Genomic DNA, 19,730 nt, shown 5'->3' with positions numbered 1-19,730 from the left:
GCAGAGTAGTTGCTGCAGTTCTCATGTTGTCCACAACTATGTGTTTTATGGTCTATACATGCTGCGGTTTTTCTTCTACATCAGGAGAATTGTATTATCTTCTCTGGTCAACCAAAGGATACCATTTGGGTTCCAGTCTGCATTGAATTTGTTTAGAGTTCCCTGTTCTTCATGGTGTTGATATTCCAGTAGCAGTCAGCTGTTCAGCTTCCTGTGTAGGTTGTGCATGAGATGATTCTGGTTTTCCCTTGTGTTCTTTAGATAAAAACTGTATGTGATAGCTTTTGCTGCAATAAAAAGGAAGTTCCATATTCTGTGTCTTCTCTGCTCTGTATGTAACAGTTAACAGTAGTCTTCATGGCTGTGTAGATGGTTACAGGTTACAGCTATAGTTCTTATAGAGGCAGTGTCCAGTGCATGTGTGATGATCCCTTTATTGACAGCAAAGAATAGACAGAGATCTGATGCTCTAAGTTGGAATTTGTGGAGTTTAGTTGGAGTTGGTAAGATATTGTGCCACAACCTCCACTGTATTTCTGCATCTAGCTTTGTACGCTTTGTCCTGTAGGGAAGATCCCATTGAAAATTGAGTGGTATCTGTAGATATGCAGGTGAGTCTGAGGGTTGAGATATTGATGAAAGTGCAAAAGGTGAGTCAGGAGGTGTTGAAGTGAGGTTGTGGTACACTTTCTTGAAATTAGTTCACAGTAGTGGAAGAGTGGTTTCAGATGACAAGATTTTAAAGGTGGGTTCTTAGGAATTTCTGGTTGAAATCTGAATTCCTTGTGGTATACTGATATCTGGAAAGGCATTCATAATGGATTCTTGAACTTGTTGATGTTGCTTTGGTGTTTTTCAGCAGTAAACTTTGGAGGGTTTCCACTGCCATTTCTGGAGCAGAAGATCTATAGTTCTTATACCTGCCCAACTTCTGGTAGTGGAGAGGAAAGGTTGGCCAGTTATGGGAATTTTAATGATTCTGTTTGAGAACAGAGCACTGCTTCATGGGATGACATGGTTACTGGGTAATGAGGATCTGCTTTTCCAGCATGTAGAATGTGTGGTAGAATGGAGACAATTTGGGAGGCACCAGTACATTGACTATTCGAAATATTGTGTATAATTCAAGTCCTCTTGTGACTGCTTTCAGAATATGTTTGAGAGTTGTCATATAGATCTGCTTAGTCTAGAGTGTCCTGAGAAGAAAGATAATCCTGAAGAATGTTATTTTGGTTTCAAGAGAGAGAGAGAGAGACTAGACCCTAGCCTCCCTTATTGAGTGGCTTACAGAGTGCTGAGTAGGTTGTCCAGTTGGTTTTGTTCCAGAGGAATCATATCATTGACTTCTGGATTTGATGGAAGAAGGCTTCAGATAGTGTTAATACTTTGAATGTATGTTATAGCACATTAGTAGCCATCTGGTTGATGATTAGCACTTTTCTCCCTAAAGTAAAGAAGTTTCTTGTATGTTGTTCTATTTACCTAGTACCTGTTTGAAGTGGTAGTAGTGTAATTGTGTCCAGTTGAATGAATTATAAACTTGATTGTTACCAAAGTAGATGCCTAAGTATTTTTGTCCTTAACTTGACCAATTGTGTTTGATTGGAGAGTCTGTTCTAGTTTTTCAGTTATCTGCCCAAAGCCAGAAGACATTTCAGAATATAACTTTGCTTCAGAGGCTTGTGCATATAGTGCATGAACTGTGTGGATTGCTTTCATTTCTTTATCGTGGCATATTATGATTTGTGACATCATCTGCATATGCCCAATAGGCTGATCTTCATATGCATTTTTTGTAGTTTGGTTCATTTAGAAATCATGGTGTTGTATAATTTTTCTCAGGAAAGATTCAGTGGCCAGTGTGTACAGTTGTCTAGAAAGCAGGCATCCTTGTTTTGGTCCCTTGAGAATATGGCAATGTGTGAATGAGCTGGTTTTTTATCTTTAGGCAAAAATATGCTTCTCTGTATAGTAGTTGGACTGTGTGAATAATGAGAGGCCTGTAACTGAATGCTCTCAGTTCTTCAAAGAGATATTCATGCTTTACTCTATCAAAGGCTTTTTCCTGGTCAAGACTGATTAGTGCTAATCACTTATCAGTCTTGACTGAAACAGCATCAGAATGAAGTTTGCAATGTGGATGAGATCCCTGATTCGTTGTAGGTTATTGCATATTAATCTTCCTGGCACTGCATAGTGTTGATAGAAGCCAATAATATCAGCTACTTCAAATGGTTTGCGATTACTTTAGAGGTGATTTTGCAGTCTGTGTATCTAGGGTCTGTATATTCTGCCTTCCTTGGAATAAGACATGCAACTGAGGTTGTAACGGATTGTGGAAGTCCATTTAGGCAGAAATTTGAGGAAGCGTGGTACCAGGTCATCCTAGAATGCTTGGAACAACTTGGAAGTAGGTCTGTCCAGGCCAGAGGATTTGTTCTTTGGCAGGGATTTACATGCTGTTTACAGTTCTTCCAGGGTAATAGGAATTTCCTTATTACCCTTTCTCATCCATACTACAAAACATGGTTGTTTTGTAGTATGGATGAGGCTTTCAGTATTTCATGGATAATGGAAGTATATGTTGTTTTGTTGTATTTCATCTGGGTCTTCTGTAATATTATCATCCTTTAGTCTAATAGCTGAGATGAAAGTGCTTTGTGATTGGTTGTGTGTGTGTGTGTTGGGGGGGGGATCTGATAGGTTGTTTATGTTTGTGTACCATGATCTAAAAAGGGCACTTTTGGCAGACTTCTTTATGTGTGCTTGTATGGCTTGGAGAAGTGATTGGTGTTCTGGACTTTCTTCAGTGAAGAACTGAATCTGCTATTCAAATTGTCTAATGGTGATGTTCCTCTTTTGATGTTTTTGATGACTAAATTTGTGTGTGTGTGCTTTCAGTTGAGATTTCAGATTAGGCCACCATGTTTTCATGGGTTCTGTTGCATCTCTTGATTCAGTAAGGTAAAATAACAAGGCCTGGAGATTCTGTGCCATATTCTGAGTCTTGCAGGAGGGCTTTGTTAAAGATCCAATAGGTGGTTCCTGGTTTGGTTTCCTTCTAGAGTAATGAGAATTCCAATTTAATGATGTAGTGGTCTGATATGTAGATATGTTTGTTATCAGAGGAAGTTTGTGTTTAGAGAGGAAGGATCTGTCCAGTAGAGCTGTTAGAGTGGCCTATTGCTGTGATAGATGATCTCCAGGTGTAGGACCATTTTTTGGATATTGGTGCTGGGAGGTATCAACTAGTTCATTATTGTTTACCATTTCCTGCATTGTGTTGATTAAAGAGGTGCAATGCTGAGAGCAATTTAACCTGTCCATTTTGGGTGTCAAAGTCTCCAGCAATGATGATGTGTTCTTGATCTATTTCTGAAAAATAGCCATTTATGAATTTGAAAATTTTTGCTGCTAATGCATCCTGCTGTATGTAAGTAGATATTGAAAATATGAAGGTATTGTGTTTTGGTGGCTCAAGGTGGGTGTACATCACATGGCCAAGTACCTCAGCAATCTGCTTGACCTTGCAGGGAGACTAATGATGGAGTCCTAAGCTCGCTCCTGCTCCATGGTGCTGCTGAGTAGGTGAATGATGGGTTTTGTAAGGCTGATATGTCCATTTTGCTGCTAGTTTGGATGCTGAATGGATATTTGTTTCCTGTAAAAGTATTAGATCAGCATGATATCGCTGTACTTGCTCAAGGAGTAGCTTGTTAGATAGGACAAAAGCACGTCTTCTTGCATTTAGAGAATTCTTAGAGCCATTATGATAAAGTGAATTTGTAAGATTATGAATTGATTTCATTTAGTATTGTTTCCTGGTATTGGGTTTTCAGCCCATTGATTAAGTCATATCCTAATCAATGGGCTGAAACAAACAGAGCAGAAGTCCTGTTGACTTCTGCTCTGTTTGTTTGCATTTTAGTTTTGGAAGTAACTCCTGGAGATATGATATGAGTCCAGATATTCTTGTGGTGTATTTGAGAGCTATAGTTAATTTATGAGGAGAAGCTCATGCTTTTTGTATGAAGGATGATAATTGTTTGGTGTACAGTGGGAGGGAGTTCAGCTTCTTCTAAGTTGCCATATAAAGGAAGTCTTTCTTCTTCATTCTCCCAAATCTCTGTGTTACTATTTTTCATGGATTCTAGTTGAGGTTGTACTAGGGATGCTAGTATTTTCTTGCTCTGAGTCTGCAAGAGATTACAGCTGGTAAGTTTAATTGTTGGCTTTGTGAATTTCCTACTTCCTCTTGTTCATGTTTATCCTCATTGGGTGGGGTTGCTATTTACAAGCAGCATGCTGGGTTCGTTATGTTTTGAAGTCTCATCCCTAGACATGATTTTTTCTTCAACTAATGGGTCTTCATCAGTGCAATCAATCTTTTTTTTGTGGAGTTTTTAGTTACTTCCAATTTAGAGTCAGCGTTTTGGGTTCGCTTTCTTCCATACTTTGGTTTTTTTCCTGAGCCACATTGCCTTGTGCTACATGTCTGTTTCTAGTGACTGTTCTCTGGGTTTGAAGTGTCTATTGTTGTGTTGTGGGAATTTTCGAGACTGCTCTTCCTAATGTGACTCTCTTCATGGCAGTAGAAGCACTCTGACCCGCAATAGATATATAGATAGCATAGGTGATTGTTTCTATCTATGCTGATGATCTTTGGCAGGTTGTTTATTGCATCATTGTGTGGAAGTGCATTAATACTTGTCTTCAGAAACTCCTGATATGCACAAATTCAGGCTATGTGGTGGGCTGCTGACAATGTACATATTTTTCCACTAACAGGCCATATTTCATTAAGCTCTCTGGGAGGAACATTTGATGACATTACTTTAGTCGATGTTAGTGTGATAGGAGCAGTGTCTAGGTGATAAGGGTTGATATCAGTGCCTTTTTGCAGCACTGTTTTTTCCATGAGATGTTAGTGAAGTAAACTTGTACAGTTCTTGTTACACAGGATGCATCAGTAATATTTTTGGGTGGTACAATTTTGGCAGTTACTGTCAAATAATCTTCCAAAGGTGTGTTTTCTTTAGTATCAAAAATTACTCTTTCATTTTCTCTGTAAATGCCATTGTTAGTGGGGTTGTTTGTGGAAGTGATGTTTAAAGGGCTGTTTGCTAGTACCATATTACTGTGTGAAAGCAGCTTTTTTTTGCTGGCAATAGTTTTAGCTTTTGCTACTTCATTATCATAAGTACTGAAAGTGACTGACCTGTTTTCCTTCTGTAACAAAGTAGTGGGAGATTCTTGGTTTCTTTCTTTGGCTGTAGTAGTGAGCTCTCCAGTTGTCATGGATGTTTCTCCATTGCCTGGGACAGGTAATTTCAAATGAGGAGAAAGTTCTCCGTTATATGAGGTGTATACATTAGAATTACCTCCTGTAATTCTAATTAAATAACCAATTGTTATTTAATAACATCAACAGTGACACAAATTCTTTATTATCATCATCATCCCAAGACCCCATGGAGTCAAAGACTCATCTAGGAGGTCTTTTTGCCATACACACAGCTCATCACACCTTAAACTCATTCAAATTCTCTGCAGACACCACATTCTCAGGCAAGGCATTCCAATCATTCACAACTCTGCATGCATAAAACCTGCTTCTCACTCCCCTGCTCACACCCTCCTTATACAGCTTCCACGGATGACCTCTGGTTCTCTCCTGTTCTCTCACCATTGTCTGTAAAACCTCTCCAACATTGATCCTATAACAATCCCTTACTAACTTGTACATCTCTATCATATCACCCCTCTTCCTCCTATCCACTAGACTCTGTAAATTGTATCTTCTTAACCTTTCGTCATATTCGATAATCCAGAGATCAGAAACTACCTTAGTCAGTCGTCTCTGAACCCTTTCCAATATCTCATTGTCCTTTTAAAAACCAGGCGACCAAATCTGTGCATAATAATCAATATGGGCCTAATCAGAGCCTTATACAGTGAACAAGAATCTCCTTACTTCTATAAGTCAGTGTCCTCTGCATCATTCACAGAATTCTTTATGATGTCCTCTAAATTTCAGATCCTTATCCACTATCACCCCAAGATCCCTTATTTCCTCCACCTCCAATGATATATCCCCAAGCATAAATTCTACGTCCCATCTTTTTTTCCCAAATTTTAAAACCTTACATTTTGCAACATTGAACTCGTATCCCCATTCCTGTTCCATTTCGCTCTATTTATTCAAGTCTTCTTGTAAGGCTACAGTATCTTCTATACTCTTCATAGTTCGTCTCAACTTTGCATTATCCAAACAGATGATGATGCCAATATCCCCATCCAAATTGTTGCCAATATCTTAATACAAGTTAAACAACGATGGCCCTAAAATAGACCCGGAGGCACACCACTAGTGACTTTCTCTTCTGGGATATTGCTCTCCAATACACAACTTGCTGATACTTATCAGATAGCCAGTCTCTGATCCAATGCACTAATCTAATATCCAACCTTATCCGCTCTAGTTTGACTATCAACTTATCGTGCAGTAATCTATCAAAAGTCTTTGCAAAATCTAAGTATACTACTGTGTATTGCTCTCCTTTGTCCAAGGAAGCTGTCATCTTATTGTAATAAGTTAGTAGATTACTAAAACATGACCTCCCTTTAACAAATCCATGCTGTTCATCAAAGATGTTGTCAACCCAATTCTGGATCTTAGTTCTCACCAGCTTCTCCAACAACTTAACCATAACACCTGACACAAAAATAGGCCTATAATTTGATGCTTCAATTCTATCACCTCCCATTATGAAGCTTACAATCTTGCCCTCCTTCCACTCCTTTGGAACTCAACCCAGTGCAAGACTCATATTAAGAAAATATTCATATTCCTAGCATATTCCTTCAGAATTCTTCTTATGGTGCTATCTTCTATCGAAGGTCAGCGACCATCTTGGCGAACAAACTGCGTTCTTATGTTAATCGGAGAAGTTGCGTGCTGCTCTTTCCTGTTCGCGTCTTGATGTTGTCAAACCGTGATATTCTTTTTCTTCCTCTAGTTCCTTTGCCATCAATTCTTCCTACCAAAATAGTTTGTAGAAGTTGGTATTTGCTGTTTCTCGTGTTGTGGCCAAGATATGATGTTTTTCGTTTCTTGATTATTTGTACAAGATCTTTAGCTTTGCCAATGCATTTTAAGACATCTTTATTGGTAATTTTTTCTGTCCATGATATCTTTAGCATTCTTCTGTATAGCCACATTTCAAAGGCTTCAATTTTCTTGATGGTTGTTGCCTTCAACGTCCATGTTTCAACTCCATAGAGCAGAATAGACCACACGTAGCATTTCAGCATTCGGCATCTGACTTCCATGTTTAGGTCTTTATTGCAGAATAGTGTTCTCATTTTCATGAAAGACTGCCGTGCAACTTCAATCCTTGTCTTTATATCTATTTCAGGATCCCACCTTTCATTAAGCCAGCAACCAAGATATTTATATCTTGACACTTGATCAATATATTTCCCATTGAGTGTCAGTTTCATTGATGAGAGATTGGATGTTTTCTAATGACCATGTGTTTTGTCTTGTTGATGTTTATATTTATTCCCATTCTTCTGCTTTTTATGTATACTCTGTCAATGAGTTTTGGAGATCCATAATGTTATCTGTAATTAGCACGGTATCATCTGCATATTGTAGATTGTTAACAATCTTTCCATTTATTGTGATTCCCTCTGGACATTCTTCCAATGCCTTTTTAAAGATCACCTCTGCATATATGTTGAACAAGAGTGGTGAGAACATGCATCCTTGTCTCACTCCTCTTTTGATGTTAATATCACTGGTGATAATGTTGTATAATTGAATGTAGCTGACTGATTGAAATACAGATTTTTTATTAGTCTTATGTCTTGTTCATCTAACCCTATTTGTTGAAGGACTTCTATTAAGTTAGCGTGTCTGACTTTATTGAATGCTTTTTCAAAATCTATGAAACACATAAAGACAAATTTCTGTTTTTCTGTACATTTTTGTATCAAGATTTGGGCACAGAAAAGGGCCTCTCTAGTACCAAAACGATTCTGAAAGACGAATTACGTTTCACTTAGAGTTTCTTCACTTTTTCTATAAATACAATTCTAAATTTCAAAAATATTTTTAATGTTTGGCTCATTAGACTAATAAGTCGGAAGTCGCCACAGGAATTCGGTTTGGGTTTCTTTGGAATAGTGATAAATGTAGATTTGAGCCAATCTGATGGAAATTCATGACTTTCATATATTGGGTTGTTGCAAATGAAATGGCCGATTTTAAAGACGATTGAAAAAGAAGAGAATAAAAAGAAGAAGAACACCTGTTTAATCAAAGTAATCTCCAGCAGCATCAATGCATTGTTGCCAACGTGTGGCAAGGTCATTTATACCACATTTGTAAAAATCAGCGTCTCTGTAAGTCATGAAGTCCTCCCACTCCTTGATAAATTGGTGCTTCGTTGGCAAAGCATTTCTTGGACAAAAAATGGCTCAAGTGCTGTAAAAAAATAGTAATCTGTTGGGGGAATGTCAGGAGAGTATAGAGGATGAGGCACAATTTCGTATCCCAAATTGTTGATTTGCTATATGGTTGACACTGCCGTATGTGGTCAGGCATTATCCTGAAGCAATAGGACTCCATGTCTATTCACAAGTGCTGGTTGCTTAAGGTACAATTTGTCATGCATTTGCTGCATATCTGTACAATATCGAGCTGCATTTATCGTTTCACCTCGTGGAAGGAATGAGTAATGAATAACACCAGCAGAAGACCACCATACAGTAAACAACATCTTCATTGGATGCAGAGGTGCCTTTGGAGTCCTTCCCGGAGCGTCTTTCACTCCCAACCACTGCGACGAACGTGTACAATTGTCGTAGAATATCCACTTCTCATCCACAGTCACAATTCATTGCAGGAACCTTTCTTCTTTACTTCTTAAGAGAGAAGAGCACACTTCCAAACGCCGTGCTTTGTTTTCATCAGTGAGTTTGTGAGGCACCCACTTGTTGAGCTTCCTTACTTTTCCTATTATTGCCAAGTGCCGTGAAACAGTTGAGAAGTGTACATTTAGTGTCTGGGCGATCTCTTGTACAGTTTGTCATGGATCTGATTCGATTAAATCCTTTAATTCATTCGAATCAATGGAGGAAGCGACGAATGTGTATGATTGTTGTAGAATATCCACTTCTCATCCACAGTCACAATTCGTTGCAGGAACCTTTCTTCTTTACTTCTTAAGAGAGAAGAGCACACTTCCAAACGCCGTGCTTTGTTCTCATCAGTGAGTTTGTGAGGCACCCACTTGTCGAGCTTCCTTACTTTTCCTATTATTGCCAAGTGCCATGAAACAGTTGAGACGTGTGCATTTAGTATCTGGGCGATCTCTCGTACAGTTTGTCGTGGATCTGATTTTATTAAATCCTTTAATTCATTCGAATCAATGGAGGAAGGACTTTGGCTACGGGGGTTTGTTTTATAGCCTCAAATCTCCTGAGCGAAATTTTGCAAACTAACGGTGAGTGGATCTCTCATTAGTTGTTCCTCCACTGAATGCTTTATTGATGTTTTTTACTGCAGCCGCTGCAGAATTTCCCAATTTGAACTCTTAAAGGTATAGCAACCTTAATTGACTGGGTTCCATGATTGACTTGATGTTGGTTGTATTCAATGTTTAATGCTTGTTGAACGAAACAAATACTACAATTGCATGACATAAAAATTTGCATATACCAGTAGAAACCTGACAGTCACTCAACGGCCATTTCATTTGCAACAACCCAATACTTTATTAAATAGTTTTTCAAGAAGTTCGATGTTATCTGGTTCTATTAATTTTAAAAATTCTGTTTGCACACCATCTGGTCCACTGACTTTTCCTGTTTTACTTGATCTTATAGCATTCTCTATTTCACATTTCATAATTGCTGGTCCTTGAATGTTATCTTTTATATTTATAGGCTTCTGTCTGGTATCATTGAAAAGTTCTGTTACATATTTTATTCAAATCTGTGCCTTATTCTCTTCTTCTAGAACTATTTTTCCACTTTCATCTCTTAGAGACACTGTTTGCTTTTTTCTGAGTTTACTGGAAATTTCGTTGATTTTCTTATACAGATTGAAATTATCATGTTTCTTCTGAAGCAGTTCAATCTCAGTACATAAATTTTTCATCCAATTTTCCTTGGCTTCTTTTATTTTTTTTCTTGATGATATGTGTTTCTGTATATCTGGCTAGGTCTTTGTTTTTGTACATTTTTCTTGTATCAATAAGAAAAAGAATCTCATTTGTCATCCATTCCTGTTGTTTTACATCATTCACATAACCTACTTCTTCAATACTTGTTACAATGGCATTCTTTAAGCTATTCCAAAGAGATTCCACTCTTTTATTTTCTTCTATGTTAATCTGTTGTAATCGCAGGTTAAACTGTCTTGGCACTTTTATTTATCTTCAGGTCTTTTAGTTTTTTTACATCAATTTTCTTTTTCTTCTTTTGTGAATTTTTAGCTGATTTTAATCTAAGACTTATTTCTGCAATCTGCTCCAGGATAAGTTTGCACTCTTTATACTACTGTGGAATCTTTTATTTATCAGTATGTAATCAATTTGATTTCACAATGTTATGTCGGTTATCTTGGAACGATTTCCAACTGTACAGTCTTCTGGGGGGAAGTTTAAACCAGGTATTTGCTATTGTTTAGATCTTCTTCCTGACAGAACTCGACATAGCATCTCCTCTTTCATTTCTGGTACCTAAGCCATGTTCACCAACAATTTCTCCATCACCCCCCTCTGCCCACTTTTGCATTGAAGTCATCCATCACTATGTTTATATCATGTTTCTTTGTTAGGTTTTTAATATATTTTATGTGTTCAAAATACATGGTGATATATTATAAAGTCCCACAGCCTTATTAACATCAAGTTTGCTCAATTCCCCAATACACCTCTTGCTCACGGTCAGTCTCTCCTTCCCATCATCAACTGCTCTGTCTCTCCACGATGTCACATTCACAAGAATGAAAGACCTTTATGAACTGCTCATTAAGTATCTCCACTATATCTTCCACAGCAGTTGTCTTTATACCATTTTCTCCAATCAGTGTCATCCTTCCATAATCATTTTTTTTTTTTTTTGATGGCTACATATCGAAAGAACTCCCTAGGATTCTTTTTGGCTTCATTAGCTAACTGATGCTCATACTTCACTTTTGCTACCCTTACCAACCAAGTCACCAATAAAAGTTCCTCTCTAGTCAGCAACTAGACTTGAATGCGAAGTCTATCTTTAGGTGGTTTAGGAGCGCAAACAAACATGTTCCACTTCCACTGGGCTATACAGGCTCTTATATTTCATGACATTTCATGAAGCTTTATAAAATTATTCAAAAAAAACACTTCAGGTGCTAAAACATTTTACAATGAATCTTTCTTTGTTTGGAAAAGCAGAAAGAGATATGTTTCCCAGGAGATTTCTTGCCTAGTTTAAATCATTTTTTATATGAAAAATGAACTAAAAGTCTCAAAAACCTTGTAGTAACCTGGAGTTTATCACCAGTCAGTATATTTTTCATAAATTATAGAATACAAATTCATCTTCGCAGTACGTCCAAATTTGCCTTGAAAGCATGTCTTGACTGTTTTTTTTTTATTTGACAACACAGCAGAACTCTTTTTCTCTAGTGTTTAATATTTATTAGTCCTCTACATTCTCCCTCAGTTTTGCACTTCACAAAACTAAAAAATGTAGTTTGCATTTAATTTCATTTATTGTCCATAATGAAGAATGAATTTTTAGAACTTATCCATAAAAATAATTCAATAGAAAGGACAATAAAGTTTGTGAAAACAACATATTCCCAAGTTGATTTATTTGGCTTGTCATACATACACTTCCTATTTGCTGCACACAAATAATTATTTCATTGCATATGCAGTTTGTATGCAAATGTCTTAATTTAATTTTAGTTTTATTTTTAATTCAGTAATGTTTCTTGTTAAAACTGCTCACTTTTACATCTTGTGATAAGCTTTCTGACCCTTTGTCCTTTTATGTTGCTTGTTTATAACTGTGTTAATGACTATGTTTTCAGTTTCCATGGGTTTCTAATAGTATCATATGACTGGACATATAGCAGCAGAACAAAAGTACTCTGAAACTTCTGTTCATTTCTTTCTTGCCTCATGTAGTGCCCCCCCCTTTCTCTTTGTGTGTATTCACATTGATAACATGGTAGATACTTAACACATTATTAGTGCTTTATATTAAATTTCTTATTTTCCTTACATAATTTATGTATAGTCATTTAAGCATGTCTGTGAATTCTAGGAGTATTAACAATCAAACTGTTTTGTTCAATTTTTAAGAAACATGTTAAGGCATTTCAAATAAGAGCCAGAAGGAAAGCAAATCATATCTTACAGAGAAAGCAATTGATAGATTTCATCAGTTGCTTTTTCTGGATTGTACACAGGTTTATATGGTTAAATAGTTTTATATAATGTTTGCATGCTTATTTATAGATAATGAAATCCATGTAAGTTCATTGTGATGGTACATGTTTTAAAAATGTATTGTTTTGATTCCAAATATTTATATATATATATATATATATTTCTTTTTAATTATGGTAATACATACATTTTTATATGTACACTAAACTACCAAAAATCATGGGACATTCAGATAAAGCATTTTTATTATTTTTTTATTGACAGAAATTAATAATGTACTCTGTCCTGCCTTTGATCATAACAGCTGCTTCAGTACATCATGGAAGACTTGCTACTAATTTCTGGCAGTGTTTTGGAGAATTATGGTGTTATATTGTATTCATCTTTTAAAGTGTTAGTAATTTCTACTGATGAAGACGTGTAGTTGAGGTGTTAGAAATTATTCATATTCACTTTTTAACAGTATGGACTCACAACACTACAAAAGCAAAACCTTGTAATATATTAAGTTGCTATTGGCATCAGCAGCAAGTTTACAGATTAGGCTAGTGACAGTCAATGTGTTAAAAAAAGGTTTTGGATTGCAGCCCTTCTAAAAAAATTCATGGCAAGTATATCTCACTTACAAGATTACTTGTGGCTGATTATATTTCCAAACAGATAGATTCTCTAGGATTTGATAAAATAAAATGAACTAGTCTTCTGAAGGAGTAATGACTCTTGTTAGCCAGTATTTTAGACCTACCTACCTAGTCGTATCTTAGGATTACACCTGTGGACTACAAATGTTTATTTTCTGTGCAATAGCATGTACAGACATTTTTCCCATATGGATATCATTCTGCTCTAAAATGCTATTCTTCTGTTCATCATTCAGCATATAAGATTGAAATGATGTCCATGTAAAGTGCACATCTTTTTTATAGACCATGAATTAATGCATTTGTGTAATTGCACATATTTTCTTGCAGTCAGAGGAATGCCCCATGACTTTTGGCTGGAATAGTATGTATACTTGTAAAAGTAATTAATTGATATTTCATTTATGATTTAAATTTTATTTTTAATAGAAATTTCCTCTAATAAATGCACCTCTTCAAGTTGGCTTATGTGGACTGTTGTAAGTATCAGAAGACATTACTAATATTTCAGATCAGTATTATGGAACTATGGAACAAACATTAAAAAAAACCAAACCTTGAATTCATTTATTATTATTTTTAACGATATAAGGTTGGAGAAGAAAGGAGACACATAACAAGTGTTTCCTTTTTTCCCATACCTTATATCATTAAAAATAATAAGAAGAAAAAATGAATTCAAGGTTGGTTTCTAGTAAAATAAACAGAACATTCAGATTTTCATGTGCTAATATGTTAATGACTTGAATATTATGTATTTTCTGTAGGAAACATTTATAAAAGAAGTTGTTACAAAAATATATTTTAACTTATGAGTTCTTCAGTGTTCTTGATTAAAGAAAGCAACTAAATGGAGGCTACACGCAGCTGCTGTTTCAACATGCACTTAATGTGTGGGACCATAGATACAAACACAAGCAGCATTTCCATATTCAAATTACTGTAGCTGTTGCAGTGATTCATGTCAAAGTTTTTGAACAAAAATGATGTGGAGCTGAAATGAGAATAACTAATTTACTAACTAAATTAATTGTTTTACAAGTGATATTTTGCCAACTCAAGCTAGCATTATCAAAGGCATTTTAAAGTCACACACTCATCAAAGACAGAGAATGAAATGACCTCGAGAACAAGGACAGTCACATGTATGCAGGGCAATAGTGGTACTCTGCACAGTAATCTCTAATTACTGTTACTGATGAGACTGCAAACTCTGCATTCTCATCATCAGTAATCACAGACGATCCTGACATTTGCAGACTCTTTAAGCGCTGTTTTAAATTGGGATATGTTAGCTGGAACAACCAGCTCTTTAAGCAGATTAATGTAGTAATGGACTGTCCACTTTCATTTCCATTGTTGACTTATACATGGAATCTTTTGAAAATTTGGCTGCCCCTTTAGCCTAAAGTATGTCTGAAATACTAGCAATATCTTTGCCATTTGGCTACATGGCCCACTAACTCTTTTTAACTTTTTACTCCACCTGCATTATCCACTCTCAGGTTAGTTTTATTGGTGAAGGGAAAAAAAAATGAAGGGCTCTCTAGCTTTCTGGAATATCCTAGTGTTAAGACAATTGGATGGGTCCTCATATGTTCAGTATACCATAAGCCCCCCCCCCCACACACACACACAGACAAGCAGACAGTGGCACACCCAGAATTTAATCTTGGGGGTGGGGGAGCTGAACGGATGAAAATATTTTTAATACAAGGAATTTGCATTAAAAATATTTTTATCCGTTCAACTAAAATTCATTAAATTTCATTCATTCAATAAAATTCATTAGGTAATTATAAAAACTTATTTAAAGAATAAAATCCAGTTTTCTTTTCTTTTTACAAAGCTCTTGAATTATTTCAGTCGTGGTTACATTGATCTCTCTCTGTGTGTATATATATAGCAAAGCCAGTCCGTTTAATCGTGATTGTGTCATGGTAGATCTTAAATAGGTTTTTAAAAGGCGTAAGTTAGAAAATGACCTTTCACTGACGCATGTTGTTACCAGAAGGGTTGCAAATATTTTTAATAAGTTATAGATGTTAGGATATATCATTTTGTCACACTTTGAAACTGCATCAACGGCATTTTTGCATGGAGCTATTGCAAATGGTTTTTCAAATTTCTTATACCACAACTTGAATTCGGCATTCAGAATTGCTGGATTTGTATAAGGCAAATCTCTGGCATAAAATTCACACAATTGACGAAAATCTTCCATTGCACTTGCTGTTGGAGCATCTTTTCCATTTGGTAGAAGAGAAAAAAAAAAAAATTTCAAAATGTTGCGGTGCTGAGTGAAACGTTCATGAAGTTGAGTCAATATATGGTCAATAAATGGAATGAAATAGTTCTCCTGAAATACTCTTCTACAGAATTGGCTTGAACGTTGGACCTTAATGTTTGTTTTGATGAAGTCCTTGGCTTTTTAATGTCAATATTAAAATTATTGGCTTTTATCCATGCTTCATTGTAAATATCTTTAAATGAAGAATCTGGTGTTTCATGAACGGTATTTAATTGAGCCACAACATCATCAACAAAATTTAGGGCAATTAAGAGGTCACTGTCAGATTTTTGCATTATTTTGGACAATGGTAAGGTGCACGCAAATATTTTTTGCAAGCTAAATAAAGATATTATAAATCTTAAAAGATATTAATATTATAAACAACAAGGACGTCCTGTCTTTTAGGGGTATTGAAGAAATTGTGTACCTTTTCAATTATGCCAGTGCAATTTATTTGTCATGGATATAGCATTTCCAACTGCCAAATTCAAACTATGTGATGCACAATGAATATGTAAAGCTTGTCAATATTATTATTACATAACATCTCCATGTAGTCCAAAGACATATCGAGGATGGGCATCTACTCTACAACTCTTAGTCTTCACCAACCACAACTACAATCATCACAACGCTATCTACTGCCGACCACTGCCACTAGTATTTTCACAGACAATCTCAAACATCCATGCCCATAGCGGGATTCAAACTCGCAGCTTTTTGGCTGGAGAGTCGTCCAACCAGGCGGATATATAGATACAAAATTAAATTTTGTGGATAAAAATTAAAACAAAGTTTTAATTTTTATTAAACAAATAAATAAAATGATATAATTATGTTACTATTTACTTTTAATGAGATGGATGAGCTTCTCGACCTTGCAGAGTTGCTGGATATCTGGCTCAATATTGGTCAACTTCAGTCAAAGATCGGCATGCACACTAAGACGAATTCTGTATTTTGTTTGTATTTGAAGGAGCGATGAAAATTGTTTCTTGCAAAGATAGGTTGTAGAAAACTGCATGATGATTTTAGACTTCTTCAAATAATTCAGGAAATTCACTTCTCCCTGAAGGCGAGATCCAGAATCGAGCCAAACCACGATCATGGAATTGCATTTTAATCCCACTGTCACTTGAAAGCTCTCAATTAGCTGCTCTTTTTTCAATAACGAAAGGTCGTTCTCATGACTGCAAGCCTGAAATGGATTGTGAAATCGCAGAAATTTCTTATAGAAAGTTATTCAGAAAATGTTTCCAAATTCTATTTCAGAGTTTTGAGGTGGACACAAACCCTTTCCCAGTGGTTAAATTCTAAACTAATAAGTTTCGGGGCCCTATACAAAATAACCAATTGTATTTGCCTTTTGAATACTATCTGGGGAAGCTCCAAACCTCCCCATCCCTTTCATCACGCGTTCGTAATCAGGCTATGTAAGGAGATATTGACTTTATATACACATTCAAACCTGTAAACAATTGTTGAATAATAACACAATAATGTAGGCATAATTACCGTAAAGGGAGAAAAAAGTCACAAAACAGAAAAATGTTCCTACAAAATAACCAACTATATTTACTTTTAAATGCGATCCACTGGTCGAGTGTCCAGCAAATCAGCAAAGCTTTCCTTTCGTTCAGCGTATTAATATTATCGCATTGCAACTGATGGGAATTCTGTGTTTTTGTGGATTCGTTACAGACCTTTTTCTCTTCAGAAACTACACACAAACTGTCATTACAAACTCGTTTTGTATTATCACTGTCATCCAAGATATTTTTCAATTTAAAGAAGATACCAATGTACTTATCCATAATTGAAATACCGTACTTACTCGCATATAACTCTCACCCCTGATTTTACTTTTCGAAAAAAAGAAATTAAAGTTTCGCATGTACCTCACAAATGAAAAAAGCTGAAACACTTTCAGAGCAGGGCGATGGTAACTTGCTCCCACGGTAAACAACACGCCCTCCCCCAATAGCCACTATGTTGCAGAGGCAAGAAAAACAAATACTTTTATGTCAGTGAATAAGGTATAAGCAGTCTGTGTATTATATTTCTCAACAAATAGTTCAATTAGACACAATTGGAATAAAATTAATAAATCACATGTCCCCTCATACAGAAGCTATGCTGTATATATAGACTCAAGCAAAACCATATGTTGCACCGGCAAACACAGTATCTAACTAAAAACTATTGTTATTAATTAGATTGGGTGAGTTCGCTCGGCAGCAATAAAATTCAACTGAAAGTGTTAAAATTCGTAAACATGTTAAAACTAAGATATATATATATATATATATATATATATAGTGAATGCTGTTATGGCAGTTTTACATATTATTGGAATTCAGTTGAAGAGAGTTAGCATTTCAACTCAATTGTCAGCTTGCTTTTCGCACGATTTCCAAAAAATATATAAATACTGGAGTTAACTCACAACACGTTTTGTCTAAATATCTTCACTTCTGAAGATATATTGAGCCTTGGTTGAAGGAGGAGGAAAACCTTCAACAATAAAAATCAATAAACAACAAGCAGTTGTTGGAAATGTGGTCATGTGAACAACACATGTTCACTTCAAATCTGACAAAACAGCAAGGGAAGGTGGAAGCAATAAAATCGCATTGTTTTTCACTTAGCGGCAGAATGTTCATTCTATGAACATTCTGCTGCTGTTTTTTTTTTTTTTTTTAAGTATTCATTTTATTTTAATAATTTTTACCTACTTATTCAATTTTAATTTGTTTTGTTTGGATAATTAAAATGTATAGATTTATTTGGTTAATTTAAGCCTGTGGACTATCTGTCCCATCATCGCGGACCATAGGTTGAGAAACACTGCTACAGGGTTCTCTCACCTTATGTGACCCCTAATTCATAAGTAGTATAGAAATAGAAGACATGACTCAACATAAATAATAAATGAATTTTAATTAGGAAAAGTATTTTGGAAAAAATTTTCTAGTGTTTTTTAACTTTTTCTTTTTTTTGGAGGGGGGGAGGAGGCCCCCTGGTCCCCTCCCTGAGTGCGGCACTGCAAGCAGATACCCACTGCCACTTTACATCACCATCCTGCCCAGAAATTTGGAATTTTCAGAACTTTAGCCTCCAAGGAAGAGCAGATTCCATCCTCGGAACCTGCACTTCATCTGGAATAACAGACTCCCAATGATTTGAAGTTTCATTGCTCTTCAAGATATGTTCATCAAGTCTAACACATTAACTTATACATTTTCTCTACAAGTTAAAACTGTTGTGGTCAGTCTTCTTGCTATTAATATATTGTAATCCATAGTTCCATGTCACACTATTCCATTTTTTTATGTGGGGAGAGCTAAGGATTTTTTTTCCCTCTATTTTCTATTAATTTTATTTTTGTATTTTTTTTTATACATAGTCTGAATACTGAACTTTAACTGCACTCTACTAGCATCCTCAAATTCCAAGTTTCATCAATTTCCTGCAACCCATTTCCACCAGTATAGTACATAGCTGGTAATCTTCTTATCCAAAAATGTATAACCTTATAGTTTAAATAGACTGTCCATACATCAGTCTGTTTAAATCACTGCAAGATCTCTACATCATCTTTAATAACTATTGCTGAACCCAGTTTTGCATCATCAGCAAATAACTGTGAAAACTTTTTTAAGATAATTTCCTATATCATTAATATACAAGTTAAATAGTGGTGGCTCAAGTATGAAGCCCTGCAGTACACTGCTAGTCACAGTCTTCTCCATGAACTACTTTCTGATGTCTATTCATTAGCCAGCGTTCACATTCACATTACCAGTCTCATATCCATTCTCATTTCCTGCAGTTTATAACAGAGTTTCATGTAGTATCCTGTTAAAAAAAAAAAAAGGCCTCTGCAAAAAACCAGCAGTATTACTGTGTAACCATTTTTCATCGTCAGTTGCTTTTTCTATAGCATCAAAACATTTCTCCACTTCTACCTTAGTAGAACCTTCTGTGGGACCATAGGCACAAATAAGTCTCATTGTCCAATTCCCCATTCTGATATTTGGCCACATCACTCTACTTGAGACTGTCTGCCATTCAAGAAGATTAGCCTCGTATTTTGTGTTGAGTACTATGGCTACTCCTTCTTTTCCTTGATTGTCATTTCCTGAATATAACATTTTGTATTTATTGTTCAGAAAGATCTCACCAGTTTTTGTCTTTTTTGTTTCAGTCACCCCTATTATGTCAATCTGGTACTTATCTAATTCCTCAGCTAGCCCCATTTCTTTGCCATTCAGGCTTCTTACATTGATAGTACCGATCTTTAACTCTGGTGATGTTGATTTGGGGTGTGCTTTCAGATTTGTT

General features: G+C 35.8%; 1 protein-coding gene across 4 annotated transcripts in view; it reads left to right on the top strand.

Annotated features, from left to right (window-relative positions):
• Sfxn1-3 (Sideroflexin-1-3) overlaps nucleotides 1-19,730 on the top strand; it is a 260,013-nt gene that overhangs the window by 194,435 nt on the left and 45,848 nt on the right. For all 4 annotated transcript variants that reach the window (XM_090392487.1, XM_090392486.1, XM_090392488.1 and 1 more), the window contains exon 9: nucleotides 13,523-13,572. In XM_090392487.1, the coding sequence (XP_090248613.1) occupies nucleotides 13,523-13,572 (50 nt within the window). The remainder of the gene's footprint in view (nucleotides 1-13,522; nucleotides 13,573-19,730) is intronic.

This window comes from Typopeltis vanoorti, chromosome 5, assembly GCF_054136105.1.
Source record: "Typopeltis vanoorti isolate ZY-2024b chromosome 5, IOZ_Tvanoo_1.0, whole genome shotgun sequence".
NCBI lineage: Eukaryota > Metazoa > Arthropoda > Arachnida > Uropygi > Thelyphonidae > Typopeltis > Typopeltis vanoorti.
The sequence above is the reverse complement of the archived record's forward strand: the minus strand, read 5'-3'. Positions and strand labels throughout refer to the sequence as shown.